Source organism: Sinocyclocheilus rhinocerous, unplaced genomic scaffold, assembly GCF_001515625.1.
Source record: "Sinocyclocheilus rhinocerous isolate Xijiao unplaced genomic scaffold, SAMN03320098_v1.1 scaffold1370, whole genome shotgun sequence".
Classification (NCBI taxonomy): domain Eukaryota; kingdom Metazoa; phylum Chordata; class Actinopteri; order Cypriniformes; family Cyprinidae; genus Sinocyclocheilus; species Sinocyclocheilus rhinocerous.
In genome coordinates this window covers 324,805-343,186 of record NW_015635925.1, presented here as the reverse complement: position 1 = coordinate 343,186, position 18,382 = coordinate 324,805, and the positions used below count along the sequence as shown (strand labels likewise).

The 18,382-nt window shown below is 34.7% G+C and overlaps 2 protein-coding genes across 4 annotated transcripts in view; both read left to right on the top strand.

Annotated features, from left to right (window-relative positions):
• Positions 1-165: 165 nt before the first annotated feature.
• LOC107747493 (tyrosine-protein kinase HCK-like) lies at positions 166-12,634 on the top strand. Of its 3 annotated transcripts, XM_016562028.1 has the most exons (13): positions 166-344; positions 3,271-3,395; positions 4,607-4,643; positions 5,145-5,241; positions 5,332-5,427; positions 7,200-7,303; positions 7,465-7,611; positions 7,771-7,923; positions 8,902-9,084; positions 9,170-9,246; positions 10,214-10,367; positions 10,502-10,633; positions 12,008-12,634. In XM_016562028.1, exons 2-13 carry the CDS (start codon positions 3,279-3,281, stop codon positions 12,208-12,210), a joined length of 1,500 nt encoding a protein of 499 aa, XP_016417514.1. In that variant the 5' UTR covers positions 166-344; positions 3,271-3,278; the 3' UTR covers positions 12,211-12,634. The 3 variants fall into 3 exon arrangements, with proteins under 3 accessions (XP_016417514.1, XP_016417513.1, XP_016417515.1); XM_016562027.1 differs by lacking the exon at positions 166-344 and having other exon boundaries at positions 3,079-3,395; XM_016562029.1 differs by lacking the exons at positions 166-344; positions 3,271-3,395; positions 4,607-4,643; positions 5,145-5,241; positions 5,332-5,427 and adding exons at positions 5,910-5,980; positions 6,482-6,578; positions 6,669-6,764.
• A 3,764-nt stretch (positions 12,635-16,398) lies between these two features.
• LOC107747491 (transmembrane 9 superfamily member 4-like) overlaps positions 16,399-18,382 on the top strand; it is a 15,390-nt gene continuing 13,406 nt past the window's right edge. Inside the window, exons 1-3 of the mRNA XM_016562024.1 lie at positions 16,399-16,429; positions 17,239-17,243; positions 17,678-17,777. Coding sequence (XP_016417510.1) covers positions 16,399-16,429; positions 17,239-17,243; positions 17,678-17,777 — 136 coding nt within the window. The remainder of the gene's footprint in view (positions 16,430-17,238; positions 17,244-17,677; positions 17,778-18,382) is intronic.

Here is an 18,382-nt window from a genome sequence, read left to right as displayed (position 1 = left end):
CTGAGCTCCCTACCTAGACAGCATTTTGAGCGTCATAAGAGCTCGATTTATTTTTGGCTATTATCACCTCGTTACGAGTCGGATGAGCTCAGTGTGTATGTATGAGCTGAGCTATACTTACAACGGGCCTGGTGTCCTTCACTGTTGCCTAGGAAGGCATTTCAGAAGTTTTTGAGACACAGCCGCTAACTTCCTCTTGGACAGTACAGCGCGAGAGTCTTGCTGAAGCGCATCACTGATGGAGGAGCCGGCGTGAAGCGACCTCAACATTTCTACATCTCGGTCCACTAGCGAGATTTTGTGAATAAAGAAATATTATTTTCGTCTGGATTGCGACTTAAGTGGTGAGTTAGCTTAAAATATTTATTTGTATTATTATTTACATCGAGTTGTTATTTAATTATGTTTTTCTTCATTATTTCTATTTTATGTCATTATTTTTTGTACTCAAACGATTAAGACTTTTCGATTAAGACCCTATTCTTTAAATATTATTTTCGTTTTTCGTTTTTTAAAGACGTTTCTAGCTTTCATATGTACCTAAATTAAATAGTAGTCCTAATATTAACATTTCAAATTAATTTAATGTATCTCCTTAATGCTATTTGTCATAAGCTACTCTTTAGTTTTCCTGACTGTTTTTGTCGTTTATCTGTAAACTAGAATCTGGTCTCTTATCTCCTGTGTTAATTTAGAAAGAGAGAGAGAGAGATTTATCTGGTTCACTCAAGACTCATATTTAATCAAATTATTTAGTCGGTTATTCTTTTGCTGAATTCTTTACTCGGATTCATTTCTAAAGTATGACACAGTTACTGGGTCAAATCCAGTAGGTTACATGTTTTTATTTAAGTGCAGTCCTGTGTTTGAGGAACCCGCATGTTTCTTTGAAATAATATCATGCTTTAGCTTTAGTTATACTGGTACTTCCGTAGTTCACTACAGTTTCACAGACCATAACAATATCAGAGTACACATTTAAATATTTCTCTTCCTCCTTAGAGGATCCATCTCCGCACGTAAGTGGACACTCAAAAACACTCTTTACAGTTATATTTCACGATTCTCTATTGGCTGTTGGCCTCCTGAAGTCAGTAAGCTGTGGTGCTTTCTGACAGTTTGCACATACAGTATGTTTCTGAAAGAGAAAACAAATAACAATGAGAAAGTCCTGACAAGGAAGGTGGAATTGATACATCCCACATTTGCATGTGTGGTTAAATGAAAAGAGCTGTAGTTCTGAGTCTCCCTGTGCTCCTGCGGGAAAGGTGGAGGTGGTTCCTCTGAGCCCTGGGGCTTTGAGGGACAAAATAATCTTTGGATGGGATGGGCGACACTGTTGAAAGGCAAATCTGAATATTTCCTCCGGGTACGATCAGTTATCGGATTCTGAGTTGGAAGAAGGAAATGTACATGTGATGAAGCCAGCAATTAAGCAGATTGAGAGGAGACTAACTGAATGAAAGCTTGAAGAGCCATCAACTCCCTTGTGAAAAGAAGTACACTTTAGTATACCTTTCATTAAAGTACTTATTACAGAAATAATATAATTTAATAACAATGTTTTCAGACACTTATTGGCAATTGAATTGAAAATGTAATTATAGTTTAAATTTATATGCTATTAGTTAAACTTAAGAGTGTTTTTAACCACTTAAGTATAGGGCTTAAATCTTTATATGTGATTTCATAATTCAGTTGTCTTGAAAACATGGTTAAAGTACTGACAAGCATTTATGATAAACTAAAATTAAGTGCTTTAGTATAGTCAGCACACACTTACGTGTGCACGTTTTAAAGTCTGATAAGAAGCATTGTCATGAAAATGTACTTAAGTGGCCTTTTATTTCAGTATTATTATATTGTTTTCAAGCACAGCTTATTTAAAATACACTTCTAAGATTTGAAGTGTACTACAAGTTAACATTTCATAAAATTAAGTGCACTTCTTTTTCACAACGACCCTGGTCCCATTAAAGAGTCAGCCAGTGAAAAAAAAAAAAAAAGCATTTGAAATCAAAAGCAACCCAAAGCAATAACAAGAACACCTTCAAATAAAGAGAAAGCAGAACATGGGTGAACAAGCTACGGGAAACAAGTTTTAAATGCGCCACATATTTCTCAGACTAATTGTGTCTACTGAAGGACGCAACTTTAGCAGTTCTTAAATTACAATTCAGTGTTCAGCTGAACGCAGCTATATTGAATAGACTCTCCAGAGACATTTCTACAATTTTCTTCTTTATCCTGGTTATCTTCAGGACAAAAAGACTGGTCATTGATATGAAATATGGTGTTTTGGTTATGGTTTTGTGTAGGGTCATGCACGTCCAGATTAACAGAGCACAAGTTAATTATCAAGCATGAAACGAAACATGAACCTGCACCATAAGAGCACATTGCACCCGCATGACAAGACATGCAAGTTGAAGGTCCTTTGTTCTTTAGTGATAGCCACAGAGAGGCCGAAGAGCTCAGAAGCATGCGGTTTCCACTCACCTCTCATTCAAAAGTGGGGGAAAAGTTGCTTTTTTTTTTTTTTTCAACAGTCGACCAAATTGTAATCTATTTGTGATGGGAGGCAGTTCTGCACGTTTTGGTTGATTAATTTCTGCTACGTTCTCAGAAAAGTGTTAGGGTGTTAAGGCTAGCTGATTTGAATCAACTTTAAACATTATGCCTTAACCAACCACAGTTTCCACTGAGCAGCTTCCGCATCTGCATGTGTGAGAGAGTTAATGACAAAACCACAGGCGAGAGAGAACTGCAGCCTACAACGTGGAAGTCAGTACGAGAAACCGGTTATTTTGACTTTCACTACATTTATCGGTCAAGGTTACATTTCCCAAAAGAGTCATAAACCTAAGTAGATTGCAGCAACAACGGCACCAAGGGTCTCTTCGATCTACATAGGCTTACAATGATTTTGGGAAATCATGTTTATTTATGTCTGATTTATAATATTGTCAATACTAATCTAACGTATCCTCTTCCAACTCACCACTTAAGTTAATCTTGTTGTACTGTAGGCCAAAACACGTGGCATTTAACATGGCATTTAATACATTTGAGTCATGTATAGCACATTACAGTCATTTTTCCATCATAATCTGTACAATACATGCTTTTCGAAGCAACAAAAATAACCGTTGTTCAGTGGGAACTCAGAACAGCCCATGTTTTGCATATTTTCTATTTCTGGAAATGTTGTTCTGTTTTTAAACAGACAAGGACAACCTGCATTAGTGTCTTCTGTTGTTAACTCTTCAGGCCTCAACATGGGCTGTGTGGGGACCAAACCGGAGCAGGATCCTATTGGCAAATCGATGGGCAACAGTGACAGCTCCAACCAGACAGCACATTACACCAAAGACCCCACGGCAGGGTCCAAAGCTGTAAGTAGAAGCATTTTGGAATTTCCGATTCAATTGAAAAGACATCTTTTGAGGGTTATTCCTGAGCATGATTTCTAGTGAAAAGTGCTGAGTTGAGCTAAAACCATCAGTATTGGTGGTTTCAGCACATATTGTGACTTCAAATACTGTGCTTTCACTTTCTTATAGACTGAAAGACAGAGTAGTCTCTAAAGTACAGCTGTACGATCATCTTGACTTTGCATATATTAATATTATTGCATATATAATATAATATTTGAAATTAACTTTTATTTTTACATTTTATTTTAGTTCAGGTTTTAGTTATTTTAGTTATAACTAAATATATATATATATGTTTAGATTTACTTAATTTCAGTTTTAGAAATATTAGCTGCCAAGGCAAAATTTTTCAAGTTTTCATCTAAAACGTATATTTTATTTCATTTCAGCTTTATTTCAGTTACTGAAACTTAATTTGTTAAATAGTTTTAGTTTTAGTAACGAACATACCTGTCAACCCTCCCATTTTTCCCGGGATTCTCCCGGTTTTTTTACCATTCTATCCCGCTATCATCCTGTTTAAATATTTTCCCGTATTTCTCCCGTATTTTTAATCTTTCTATTAAAAAAAATCCCACTGGCCGTATTTTATGTTTGCTACATTCGCTTCCAGTAAAACTCCCGTAATTTGTATGGGCAAAAACTCATTATATGAATAATCACGTCAACAAATTCAAAGGTTGTCCAGTTGCCAGATTTTGTATGAAACGTATCTTTCTCACACGATCGACACATACAAATTTCAACCCATTTGTCCCCTCAACTTGGCAACCTACAGCCCAGTGATGCTACTGATATGTGCGCAGGGGCAAGAAGTGCACATTTTGACAAGAAGATAATGAATTATAAAACTCTAAAGATATAGCCTACACTAAGATATATTTATGTTATTAAATGAATATGATTGTTTGATAATAATTGTTTAAATTATGATAAAAATAATATAATAATAAAATATAAAAATTGTTACTTTTGACCCCCCAAATGTTGACAGGTATGGTAATGACTTAAAAAGAGTTTGAAATGTTTATTTGTTTAAACAGATATCCTTTATTTGAAAGCCTCAGACAGGTCTGTTTTTATGCTCAGAAAAGTGAACTAGTCTAGTTTGTGAACTAGAAAAGTCTAGTTTGGTGTTTTAAATACTGCACCTATTTTTCCATCTACAGAACAGAAGCCTCTCCAACCCTACTTCTGGGCCAGACAGTAAGTGAAATTGTCTTTGATGTCTAGTAAATAGGATTTCTAGTAAATAGGACGTCTCGTTCAGAATGCTAGAGTATTGTAATATATTAAAATACTTTAAAAAAATATATACAGTCACTACAACTCATATGGATGACCTTGTGGGCAAGAGTAAAATCATACAACGATGTGTCGTAAACATGAAAAAGTAGCTTGTTTTGAGGTTTAGTGGTGACGCAGACAGTTCAATCTTTTCCACATGCATTTCATTCAACCTCAATGTGTGCTGCAGTGAATACGCCAGCTATCAAGTCTCAACCTTTAAATTGCTGTATAAAAAGTATATGCTCACTTTAAAACCTTTGTACCTTGTTGGAATTGTGGTAAGTTCACTGCTTGGTATAATCGAAAAGCAAGTGTTGTTATGAACACTATCGTGTGACACCAGTCTGTTTCTTACTCAGAAACATAGTGAATTTGTGATCACAGCTCTTGCACACTAAATATTTCATTTGCCTTTAGCTTCAGAGAACATTGCCATAGCTCTGTATGACTATGAAGCTATGCATGAAGGTGACCTGGGCTTCAAGAAAGGAGACAGACTCAGAATCCTTCAGGAGTAAGTAGACCTGTCATTCTATATGAGGATTTAACATGCAGTATCTCGCTTCTTTGATTGATTGATTGATTGATTGATTGATGTGTTTAGGTCAGGTGAATGGTGGAAAGCAGCATTTCTCAGCACTGGTCAGGAGGGCTTCATCCCCAGCAACTATGTTGCCAAGGATACTCTGGAAACTGAAGAGTGAGTAAATATAGTTTGTGCACATTTGTAGTGATATAATATAATGTAATAATATTGTGCATATATATGTAATAATATTGTGTATATAATATAATATAATAATATTAAGCAGCTCAGCTGTTTTTACATTGCTAATAATAAGAAATGTCTCTTTAGCAAGAAGTGCACATTTTGACAAGAAGATAATGAATTATAAAACTCTAAAGATATAGCCTACACTAAGATATATTTATGTTATTAAATGAATATGATTGTTTGATAATAATTGTTTAAATTATGATAAAAATAATATAATAATAAAATATAAAAATTGTTACTTTTGACCCCCCAAATGTTGACAGGTATGGTAATGACTTAAAAAGAGTTTGAAATGTTTATTTGTTTAAACAGATATCCTTTATTTGAAAGCCTCAGACAGGTCTGTTTTTATGCTCAGAAAAGTGAACTAGTCTAGTTTGTGAACTAGAAAAGTCTAGTTTGGTGTTTTAAATACTGCACCTATTTTTCCATCTACAGAACAGAAGCCTCTCCAACCCTACTTCTGGGCCAGACAGTAAGTGAAATTGTCTTTGATGTCTAGTAAATAGGATTTCTAGTAAATAGGACGTCTCGTTCAGAATGCTAGAGTATTGTAATATATTAAAATACTTTAAAAAAATATATACAGTCACTACAACTCATATGGATGACCTTGTGGGCAAGAGTAAAATCATACAACGATGTGTCGTAAACATGAAAAAGTAGCTTGTTTTGAGGTTTAGTGGTGACGCAGACAGTTCAATCTTTTCCACATGCATTTCATTCAACCTCAATGTGTGCTGCAGTGAATACGCCAGCTATCAAGTCTCAACCTTTAAATTGCTGTATAAAAAGTATATGCTCACTTTAAAACCTTTGTACCTTGTTGGAATTGTGGTAAGTTCACTGCTTGGTATAATCGAAAAGCAAGTGTTGTTATGAACACTATCGTGTGACACCAGTCTGTTTCTTACTCAGAAACATAGTGAATTTGTGATCACAGCTCTTGCACACTAAATATTTCATTTGCCTTTAGCTTCAGAGAACATTGCCATAGCTCTGTATGACTATGAAGCTATGCATGAAGGTGACCTGGGCTTCAAGAAAGGAGACAGACTCAGAATCCTTCAGGAGTAAGTAGACCTGTCATTCTATATGAGGATTTAACATGCAGTATCTCGCTTCTTTGATTGATTGATTGATTGATTGATTGATGTGTTTAGGTCAGGTGAATGGTGGAAAGCAGCATTTCTCAGCACTGGTCAGGAGGGCTTCATCCCCAGCAACTATGTTGCCAAGGATACTCTGGAAACTGAAGAGTGAGTAAATATAGTTTGTGCACATTTGTAGTGATATAATATAATGTAATAATATTGTGCATATATATGTAATAATATTGTGTATATAATATAATATAATAATATTAAGCAGCTCAGCTGTTTTTACATTGCTAATAATAAGAAATGTCTCTTTAGCAACCAATCAGCATATTAGAATGATTTCTGAAGGATCATGTGACACTGAAGACTGGAGTAATGATGCTGAAAATTCAGCTTTGCATCACAGGAATAAATTATATTTTAAAATATATTCAATTAGAAAACAGTTCTTTTAAATTGTAATAATATTTCACAATATTACTGTTTTTACTGTATTTTTAAACAAATATACATTGACTCATTGAGCATAAGTGACTTTGAAACGGTTATAAGTTTTTTATGTAATTTTTAATCTATTTATGTATGTGTCTACAGGTGGTTTTTTAAAGGTGTCAGCAGAAAGGATGCAGAGAGACAGCTACTGGCATCTGGAAACAAAATAGGATCTTTTATGATCAGAGACAGTGAGACCACCCAGGGTATGTTCAGCACAGTGTTAAAGCTGAAGGGTTTTAGACAAGGAGTGTGATACTGAAGAATTAGCAGTGCTAATTTTTTTACATCTGAAACATTTTTACTTCAACTGCACATCTACCAGATCCTTATCTGCTCTTCAAAACATCTGTATCTCCCCCCTCAGGAAGCTACTCTCTATCTGTCAGAGACTGCGACCAAACAGGAGACACTGTGAAGCATTATAAGATCCGCACACTGGATAATGGCGGTTTCTATATTTCCCCACGTATCACCTTCAACACCCTGCAGGATCTGGTCAGCCACTACAAGAGTAAGTACAGAATGCAAAGATCTGGACACATTTAATTGGATAATACATGTATTTTTAGTCGTTAGTGTTTGGTGAGAATTTTACCAACCTTTTTCATGAAGGATTGTTCACCACTCAGTTGGTTTACAATTAACAAATTGTAAAAATGTACATCTACAGAGCAAAGCGATGGGTTGTGCCAATCTCTCACTAGTCCCTGTTTGAGTCCCAAACCTCAGAAACCTTGGGAGAAAGATGCCTGGGAGATCCCACGTGAGTCCCTCAAACTGGACAAACGTCTGGGAGCAGGCCAATTTGGAGAGGTCTGGATGGGTAAGACACATACTGCTTGCTCTAATATGTATTTCTTATGTGTCTATTTACTCAAAAAAAAAAAGATGTTGTCAGTCATGTTCAGTCATGGTTTGTTTAGTAGGATCAGAAAGATTTTCTCAGCTTGTCCAGGATAAAATGCAGAGCTAAATGGATGGTTATGACTCTAAAAAGTCAAATTTGAAGTTTCCAAGCATTGGCAGTAAAATGCCAATAAACTCATAATTTATATTAATATGCCAAGTATCTATGTTGATTGGCAACAACTAACTGCCTATAGTGAGGGTAATGATCTATATTACTTGGTAAAGGAATAGTTTATTATACAATATTATTATATTATTATATATATTAAAAATGTTAAAAAATATTATTAAAACGTTTTATTGTTGATTTATTTTTATCATATGTGACCCTGGACCACAAAACCAGTCTTAAGTCGCTGGGGTATATTTGTAGCAATAGCCAAAAATACATTGTATGGGTCAAAATTATAGATTTTTCTTTTATGCCAAAAAGCATTAGGATTTTATTTTTTTTATTACATTATTATATTTATTATTATTATATTATAATATTATAAATTAAATGTTTATGTTATATATATCATAAATATAAAATGTATCATATTATAATAAAAACAATAAGCCATGTGAGACAGTGTGAGATTTACAAATAGAGTGGCATATTGCTTTATTAACAGAAAATACATGAGACAAAATGTAAATAATTTATATATGAATCACAATGACACTGTTATTCAGTCACAAATTATTCTTACAGGAATACATCTTTAATTTTTTAATTACAAACCTAAACAAAAACACTGTACCTAAAAAAAAACTGACCTGATCTTGAACCTGATCTAAAACCCGAGTTTTTCATGTCCTGCCACACTTTTGGCAGGGAGCAGACACTAATAATGAAATAGTGAAAATGAAGAATCCCAGTGTTAACTCATCTCTGTTTGCTTCTCAGCAACATACAACAAGCACACAAAAGTGGCAGTGAAGACTATGAAGCCTGGCACTATGTCTGTTGAAGCTTTCCTAATGGAGGCCAACTTAATGAAAACCCTCCAGCACGACAAACTGGTCCGTCTCAACGCTGTGGTCACCAAAGAGGAGCCCATATACATCATTACAGAGTTTATGGAGAAAGGTGTGTGTGACTCCAGACTCCAATGTGCAAAACATGGTTTTATACATCTTTGTTATTTATCTGTTTGTGTGCATGTGTTTTACAGGCAGTTTACTGGACTTCATTAAAAGCGATGAAGGGAATCGTGTCCAGTTGCCCAAACTGATTGACTTCTCAGCACAGGTGAGGTGGTTTGAAGGTCTCATTTGTTCAGTTAATGTGCTTTTCTCCTACATATTGAGTCACATGTTCCCTTGATGTGGAGGACAGGTTTGTCTTTGTAGATTTTAATATTCAAATGTGATAACTGACAGACAGTAATATTTGTGTACAGAGGTGTGTGTGTGTGTGTGTGAGAGAGAGAGAGAGAGAGAGAGAGAGAGAGGGTGGAGTCTACCATTAACATGACAATCTAACGCTTTTACTTTTTGTCACTGTTAATCCACGATAATAGCAGCTTGTTCTCTCTATTGTGCAAGTGATTCTTTAAAATAGTGAAATATACACTTGTGGTCAAAAGTAAGGAATAATTACATTTTTTAATGTTTTAAAAGAAATCTCCTATGCTCACCCAGAATGAATTTATAAAAAAAAACTATTAAGCTTTGAAACTGTTTTCAACATAAGAAATAATAATTACATTTTTACTGTATTTTTGATCAAATAAATGCAGCTGAGCATAAGAGACCTAGTGAGCATAAGAAACGTCTTTCCAAACTTAAAAAAAAGAAAAGAAAAACGATTTTAATTTTAGTTCGTTTTGACCACCAGTATGCATTCAGAATCAGGTAATATGGAAGTTATACAAAAATATTTACGATAAATATTAGGTAAATATGACATATTGTCACTGATGTTTCATTCAAGTGAGGATTTTGAATATGAAAGTGTGTGACGGTTGCAAAAAAGGGTGCGACACTGAGTTGGAAAGAGGAAGAGAATTGCAAGCACTTAACAAGACAGATGTGAATGTGCCCTGACTGATAAGAGGATTCACACAAACACACACACAGACACACGCATGCACACACACACACCATTATAGCTTATTGTAGCTGTTGCTGACTAACCTCTTGCTCTCAGTGACACAACCCCGGTATAAGTACATCATTAAAAGTAACTAAAATATGATTCCTTTTCCTGACTTTAGACAGCAGAAGGCATGGCTTACATTGAGCAGAGAAACTACATTCACAGAGACCTTCGTGCTGCCAACATCCTGGTCAACAAGAGTTTAGTGTGTAAGATCGCTGATTTTGGACTGGCCCGTATCATAGAGGACAACGAATACACTGCCAGAGAAGGTTAGTCTGATAAACAGCCAACAATAATGTAGAGAAACCGAGTTAATATAAGTTGGTAAACTGTGGATAAATGCATGTTTCTTTATAAGTTATTGTCAACGGAAGTCATGTTAATATTTTTCTTGTGACCTCAGGTGCAAAGTTCCCCATAAAATGGACAGCTCCAGAGGCCATAAACTATGGTTCCTTCACCATTAAGTCAGATGTGTGGTCCTTTGGCATTCTGCTCACTGAAATCATCAGCTATGGTCGCACGCCATATCCAGGTTAGTGGTCACCACAGTGCACTGTGAATATGCTTAATGGGTCATTCTCTGGAAACTGTGGCATTTGTACCTACCCTTTTGTATGAATTCTGAATTATTTTTTAATTGATTTAACTTTGTTTTCAAGTATTTTACACTGCAAAACTCAACAAGTTAACTAAAAATGTGAAAATTGAAATCATTATCACAAAATTTAAATCATAATCATTATCATCACTGCCTTATCAATCATTTAAGTTAAAAAATATCTGAGTCATACTAAAAGCCTGCAAAAAGTAAATTTCTTGACATGAAATTAAACTATAAACTTTACTCAGCTACTCAGTGTAGCTAAAACGTAACTTTTTAAAAAACGTTAAAAAAAAGAAAAAAAAAAGTAAGACATAACAAATTCTAGTAACTGTTTCAGTTCTCCTTAGTTGAGTTCACATAACTTAGTGCAGTGAACTTTCAGTAATAATTGAGTGAAACAAACTCACTTTATGCTACTGTTCAAAAGTTTGGGGTTGGTAACATTTTGAAAGACATCTCTCATGCTCACCAAGGCTTCATTTATTTGATCAAATACATTATAAACAGTAATATTGTGAAATATCATTACAATTTAAAATAATAGTTTTTTTATATATTTTAAAATGTAATTTATTCCTGTGATGCAAAGCTGAATGACTCCAGTCTTCAGTGTCACATGATCCTTCAGAAATCATTCTAATATGCTGATTTGCTGCTTAAGAAACATTTCTTATTAATATCAATGCTGAAAACAGTTGTGTTGCTACTTTTGTGGAAACCATGAAATATTTTTTCAGCATTCTTTAATGAATAGAAAATGAATATGAAATAGAAATCAATTTAATGCATCCTTGCTGAATAAAGCTATTCTTACCAACCTCAAACTTTTGAACGGCATTACATTTAATACATTTCTCTTTTTAGTTTTACTGTGTATTTTTACATCTTTGTTTTTCATATGAATAGCAGCTTATCTGCATGTGTCTATTCATCATCATTACATTCATAGAATAAGAAAAGCTCTGTTTAACGTTGTTATACTGTGACATTTCCCTTTTAAAAATAATAGTTAGATATTTCCGTCATCATATTTGAGGGAATGACCTAATAAAATTAAATCAAACAGAAGTAAGTTTCAGGCATTATCGTATCTGGTGCAGTAATATTAGCTATGGTCTTGGTATACTGAGTCTGAAGTGAGAAAATATGATTTTTCAATATGAAATTTCAACAATAACCTTTTTAAAAAACAGTTTAGAAAATGCTTAAATTGTTAAGCTCAAATTGCACAATTCCCAGAGAATGACACAAAACTAAATTTGTACTTAGAGCAGATGCTCAAACTGTTTACGGTGTGTTTAGGTATGACAAATCCAGAGGTGATCCGTGCTCTGGAGAGAGGTTACCGTATGCAGCGTCTGGACTCCTGCCCTCAAGAGCTCTATGACATCATGCTGGAATGCTGGAAGAACAAGCCAGAGGACAGGCCCACCTTTGAGTACCTGCAAAGTATACTGGAGGACTTTTACACTGCCACGGAGAGCCAGTATCAGCAACAGCCTTGAGACACACAGACACACACACACACACTTTGACATGACTTTGATCTTGCATAAATCCCTATAAGGAACTCTCAAAGAAATGTACACAACTTATCCATGCCAACCTGTTGACTTTATACATATGTAGTGAAATCAAGTGTGAAAAGTTATAGTGTGTTATTTAATGACATGTAACTGAATACAATTTAAAAATCTCTGTAATAGCAGATTTATTCCTATCATGCAGAGCCCTTTGCCTTACACTGTGTTGCACAATAGAAGCTATATAAAGATATAATTTTATTCTAAAATGTATTGTCTTTTTCATTTTACAACTTCTCTGATGTATTTGTAAAGACCTGATTACAGATGTATTTTAGAGATAATCATATGTATATGTGCATTGTAATTGAGAGTACACATAAGAGCATTAAAATAAATTGTAGTTTTGATTGCTTACAAGAAGATTATTTCTAAAACTTCAACCTACATTAGGTTTCAAAGATGTTGTTGTGGATTATCAAATGTATATTTGCTCAGAAAACAAATCAATATTAAATCATTGCATTTCAGGAAAAAAACATCTGTACCTAAGGTAGTTATGAATATTTCTTGAAGTCTCTGTAGGTTGTTATTTTATGCTATTGTGACATTCTTTTTTTTCTAATTCCCTGCAATCATATTAAGGCTTTATTAACTTTAGTTGTGGCTTCATTAACATGTAAAACATGATGTTGATTATGCAGCTGATTTTCAGTAAACTTTTCCATGATGTAAAGTATTTTCCAAAGAGTTACCTGTAAATGTATGTAGTGTGTATGTATGTTGTTACAATTAGTCTATAAAACAAATAAATTAATTTAAATTTTGAGTAGTGTGAAGGAAAATATCTCATTCACACTCATTCTCATAATAGTGCTACAAACTAGTTAAATTATTTTATTGATTCATTTATTAAACCATGGAAAATTACCACATTATTAAGACATAACTAACACTAATGATAGCAATATAAATATTTATACAGTGGGTACATCACATTTTGTTGCTTTGCAGCCTGAAATGAAGATGGACATAGTTTTTGTTTTATCCAGCTGTATTTACTCAGTGCAACTTATAACATCCAAGTGAAAGATAGAACACCAACATGTAAAAAATAAATAAATAAAAAACAGAATCACTGAGTTGGAAAAAAAAAACTTGGCACACAAAGTCATTTGACTTTCAACTGTGATCAGCTGTGGTCATTTTGATTAGCTCAGCATGAAAAGAGCTTTCCTGGAGCATTTCAGTCCTTGGTAGCGCAACCATAAGTCAGGAGATGGATAAAAAAAATGTTCAAAGGCTTTATCAATGCCTAGAAGCAGTGAAGTCTATTATTAAGATGTGGAAGGTATTTGGTAAAACACAGACCCTCCCTGGATCAGGACGTCGCTCCAAACTGGATGAAAGAGCCAGGAGAAAACTGGTCAGAGAGGCTAGCAAGAGGCCTACAGCAAATCAAAGACAAAGACAAAGAGCGGTCATTGTGTGCATGTGACAAGCAAGCAAATTTATTTATGAAGCACATTTACAAACAATAGATGTTGCTCCAAAGTGCTTTACAATGAAAATAATTCACCAATAAAAGAAAGAAAAGACATCACCAATAAAATTTAATATTACATGCAACAAACACAGTTTATTCAAAAGCTAATGAAAATAAATACGTTTTTAAATAAGACTTAAAGGTGGCAACTGATGAAGCTGACCTCACATGGAATGGAAGACTATTCCAAAGTTTGGGACCTACCACAGAAAAAGCACAATCTCGTTTCGATTTAAAATTACTATGCGGGAAACAAACAGGAGAATTTTGAAGCCAATCCTAAATTTAACAGGAAGCCATGTAAAGATACCAGTACAGGGGTAATGTGGTTCCTCATTCTTGTTCCCATCAAAAACCTCGCAGTTGCATTCTGCACTAGCTGCAGGCGGGCCAACGCTGTCTGAGGGAGACCAATATATAACAAATTGCAATAATTAATGTAGACAAAATAATAGAATGGACCACAATTTCCAAATTCTTCCTGGAAAGAAAATGCTTCATTTTGTCAATTGATCTCAAATTAAAAAAGCTACCTTTAAAAACGGCACTGATCTGTGTATTAAAATTAACGATGCATCGAAAAATTACCCCTAGACTCTTAACATGATCATCAAGCTTTGAGGATAGTAAACCTAGCTGACCAGCAAAGGTAGGTGACATAGGAGACCATACAATCAAAACCTCATTCTTACTCTCATTTAATTGAAGAAAGTTGTTAGAGAGCCAGAGCTTAATATCAGTATAGCATTCATGTACTTTGTCCAAAGAACAGGATTCACCTACCTAGGCTCACAGGAAAATAGATCTGAAGATCATCGGCATAACAATGGTAAGAAATACTATACAATATTTCCGAAAAATGGTGCCCAAAGGAAGCATATATAAAGAGAACAGCAACGGCCCCAAAATCGATTCCTGCAGAACGCCACACAGTAAAGGAGCCAATGTGGAAGAAAAGTCTCCTAACTTCACTGCAACTGTCCGGTCCATTAAATATGATGCAAACCACTGAAGGGCTGTGCCCTGGACACCAACCCAACACTCCGAGCGATTAAGAAGAATCTTATGGTCAATCGTATCAAAAGCAGTACTTAAATCTAACAAAACTTAAACAACCTGTGATCCTGAATCCAACGATATTAGGACATCAATAGTAAGTAGAGCAGATTCGGTGCTATGGAAGGTCCAAAAGCCAGACTGGGATACCAAAAGTATTCAAATATGAAAAAAAGTTGTGAGTAAACCACTTTCTCTAAAATCTTGGAAATAAAAGGCAATTTAGAAATAGGTCTAAAATTATTACATACTGTGTGATCCAGATGAGGTACAACAATATCACTAATTCTCCACAAATGTGGCATATATGGGAGTTGCAAGAAAAAAGCCACTCCTCAAGAAAGGCCACACAGTCACGACTGCTCTTTGTCAAAACACACCTTGAAGATTCTGAGGCAGATGAGGCTAACATTTAATTATTTGGCCTCAACACCAAACGATATGTCTGGCGGAAATCCAATACAGCTCACCATCCAAATAACAGCATTCCTCCAGTAAAGCATGGAGGTGGTAATATCCTGTTATGGGGGTGTTTCTCTGCAGCAGGGACTGGAGCACTTGTCAGGATAAAAGGAAAAATTGATGGGGCAAAATACCATCAAATTCTTGAGGAAAATCTGTTGCCCTCTGTCAGAAAGTTGACAAAGGGAAGAAGGTTTCCCTTCCAACATGACAATGACCCAAAGCACACAGCAAAACTGAGCACACAGTGGTTGAAGGAGAAAAAGGTGAATGTCTTTGCATGGCCTAATCAGAGCCCAGACTTAAACCCAATTTAAAATCTGTGGAATGATTTGAAGACTGCAGTCCACAAAATGCTCAGCATCAAATTTAACTGAACTTGAGCAGTTCTGCAAAGAAGAGTGAGCAAATATTGTAAAGTCTAGATGCGCAAAGTTAGTAGAGACAGAGACATATCCCAACAGACTAAAGGCTGTAATTAAAGCAAAAGGTGATTCAGCAAAATACTGACACAAGGGGGTGATAATTTTTCCAACTCAGTGATTCTGTTTTTTTCTGACATATTGGTATTATATCTTTCACTTGGATGTTATAAGTTGCACTGAGTAAATACAGCTGAATAAAACAAAAACTGTGTCCATCTCATTTCAGGCTGCAAAGCAACAAAATGTGATTATTGTAAAGGGGGGTGATTCTTTTATATACCCACTGTGCGTGTGTGTGTATATATTATCCATTCATATTAAGATTGATATTACTAATGATAAAGAATTAAAGGCCACAGTGTATTAAAACTCTATAAAAATTAATAAGGAAATTGAATCCATAAATCTTCACAACTACATATATTGATAAATAAGAATTACATTTTAAATTCCTCGTTTAAATGCTGAAACTTCCACTGAGCTGTTGCCACCCTCTTTTGTCAATATTCATAAGCCTTGACTTCCTCGTGAGCTTTGAGAGTGAAATGACATCCTACCGCCAATAAAACACCGAAGAAGAAAAAGAAGAAGAAGCCTTGTCTAGAAGATATTATTTCAATAACACAATCAGGGTTTATTAAGGGTAGAAATATTTCTAATAATATACGTCTTATATTGGATATGATGGACTACTCTGATCTTATTGAAGAAGGTGCTATTATTCTGTTCCTAGACTTCTATAAGGCATTTGACTCTATTGAACATGAATTTATATATACAGCCTTAGATAAATTTGGATTAGGTGACAATGTTATTTTAACATCTCAGTTAGCAGATGACACATGTATTTTTCTTAAAGATGAAAACCAGGTTCTGAGTGTTCTGAAAGGAATGGATCTTTTTTCAAAAGCTTCAGGCCTCCCAATCAACACAGACAAGAGTGAAATACTTGCTGTTCATGATTCTAACAAAACTGTTAGCAATGGAAAAGATCAAGCAGTCAGTGAAATATCTCGGAATAACAATTAAAAAATCAGTGAAGGAAAGACTGGAATATCGCGATACATATTGATATTGAATTATTGTCCAGCCCTACCACTGGTCTAAAGAAACAGGATTCCCTAAATTATCGTCATTGATATTGTTATCGCAATAAATATCAGAAATTATCGTGATATATTTTTAAGCCCATATCGCCCATCCCTACCGATGACTGTAATTGTTTGTCTGGATATGTAATCAAGGTCGTTTCACGTTCACCTTGCTTTACCTGTCAGTATAGTTTATGGATCATTTATCACCTGGTTGTGTAATAGAGGGTATTCACTCCAACAGCAGAGCTCAATATTAACATCAGTATAAGTAACATTATAATCACCTGGCCATTGTTCAGTGTTCAACAACAAGAATGTATGATTTTATTTGAAGTGTTGACTGTCAATGTGCTTTTTGGTTTTGCGACAAGATTATAGATGAGTAACTAAAGAAATTTGGCTTTGTGTGTCTTTTTTGTCTTTGTAGGAGATGTGGGCACTGTTAATAGTGTCCACGCTGCCTTTATTAACACCTTTTTATGTACCAGGGGTTGCACCTATGAATTTCCACCAGAACAGCCCTGTTGAAATAAAGGTGAAGCCTCTCACTTTTTAAAAAAAAAAAGAATTTGAGTTACAAATTTGAGTTGGGATTTGCCTTTTAACTCTGGCTTAATTATTTCTTTCACTTTAAAAATGCTAAAAAAAAAACACTTGCTCTAGACACAGCAGGTTCTAGGGTCGTTTACTTGTGTATTGACCACTTGTTTTCCACACAGACATGTCTTTCCAATATTTATTGAACTAGATACAGGCCACAGTGTTTGACACATCTTTATCACTCATTCCACAGATTCTTTCTCCACAGGTTTCTAGATTTTTGTATTTGTTATTGTTTATAAAATTTACCTGTTTTTAATTACCAGGCTGTAAAATTGACGAGCTCTAGAACACAGTTGCCCTATGAGTACTATTCCCTTCCCTTCTGTAAGCCTGATAACATCTTCTACAAGGCAGAGAACCTCGGTAAGGATCATGTGTCATTTCACTGCAGTCACATGTCTAAAGTATTTAAAGGGATAGTTCACCCAAAAATTAAAATTACCCCATGATTTCTCACCGGTAGGGATGTAACGATTCACTCAACTCGCAATTCGATTCGATTTACGATTTTGCTTTCACAATTTGATTCGATTCGATTCACGATTTCTTTTACAAAATGAGATTTAAGACAAATTATAAATTAAATGTGTCCTTTTATTATTGCTTGGACAAAATGCTGCACGTTTCTTTGTGAAATTGAAATATAACACTATAATAATATAGCACTTGCATATTATTGCCCTTTTGTTTGTTGTTGTTTTAATTGCTTCTATTGTCCTCATTTGTAAGTCGCTTTGGATAAAAGCGTCTGCTAAATAACAATTTAAATATAATGTAAATGTAAATAACAAAACTAAATAGAAATTTTAAAACAAGCCCCAAATTAAATGGCACAAATAAAATCAATCTCTTCATATAAACAAAATAAGGCTTTGCCTGTGCTCTTTCCATTTAAAGTGAGGCAACCACTGCATTTTAATCATGATCCAAACAAAGATGCTGCATACATGCAACATGAGCAGTTTTAA

Excerpts from the sequence above, each read along its gene's own strand:
- LOC107747493 (XM_016562027.1), top strand. The coding sequence starts at position 3,177 with ATGTTTTGCATATTTTCTATTTCTGGAAATGTTGTTCTGTTTTTAAAC. Across the intron at positions 7,612-7,770 it reads TCTGGTCAGCCACTACAAGA|AGCAAAGCGATGGGTTGTGC; the intron begins GTAAGTACAGAA and ends GTACATCTACAG. Across the intron at positions 10,634-12,007 it reads TGGTCGCACGCCATATCCAG|GTATGACAAATCCAGAGGTG; the intron begins GTTAGTGGTCAC and ends CGGTGTGTTTAG.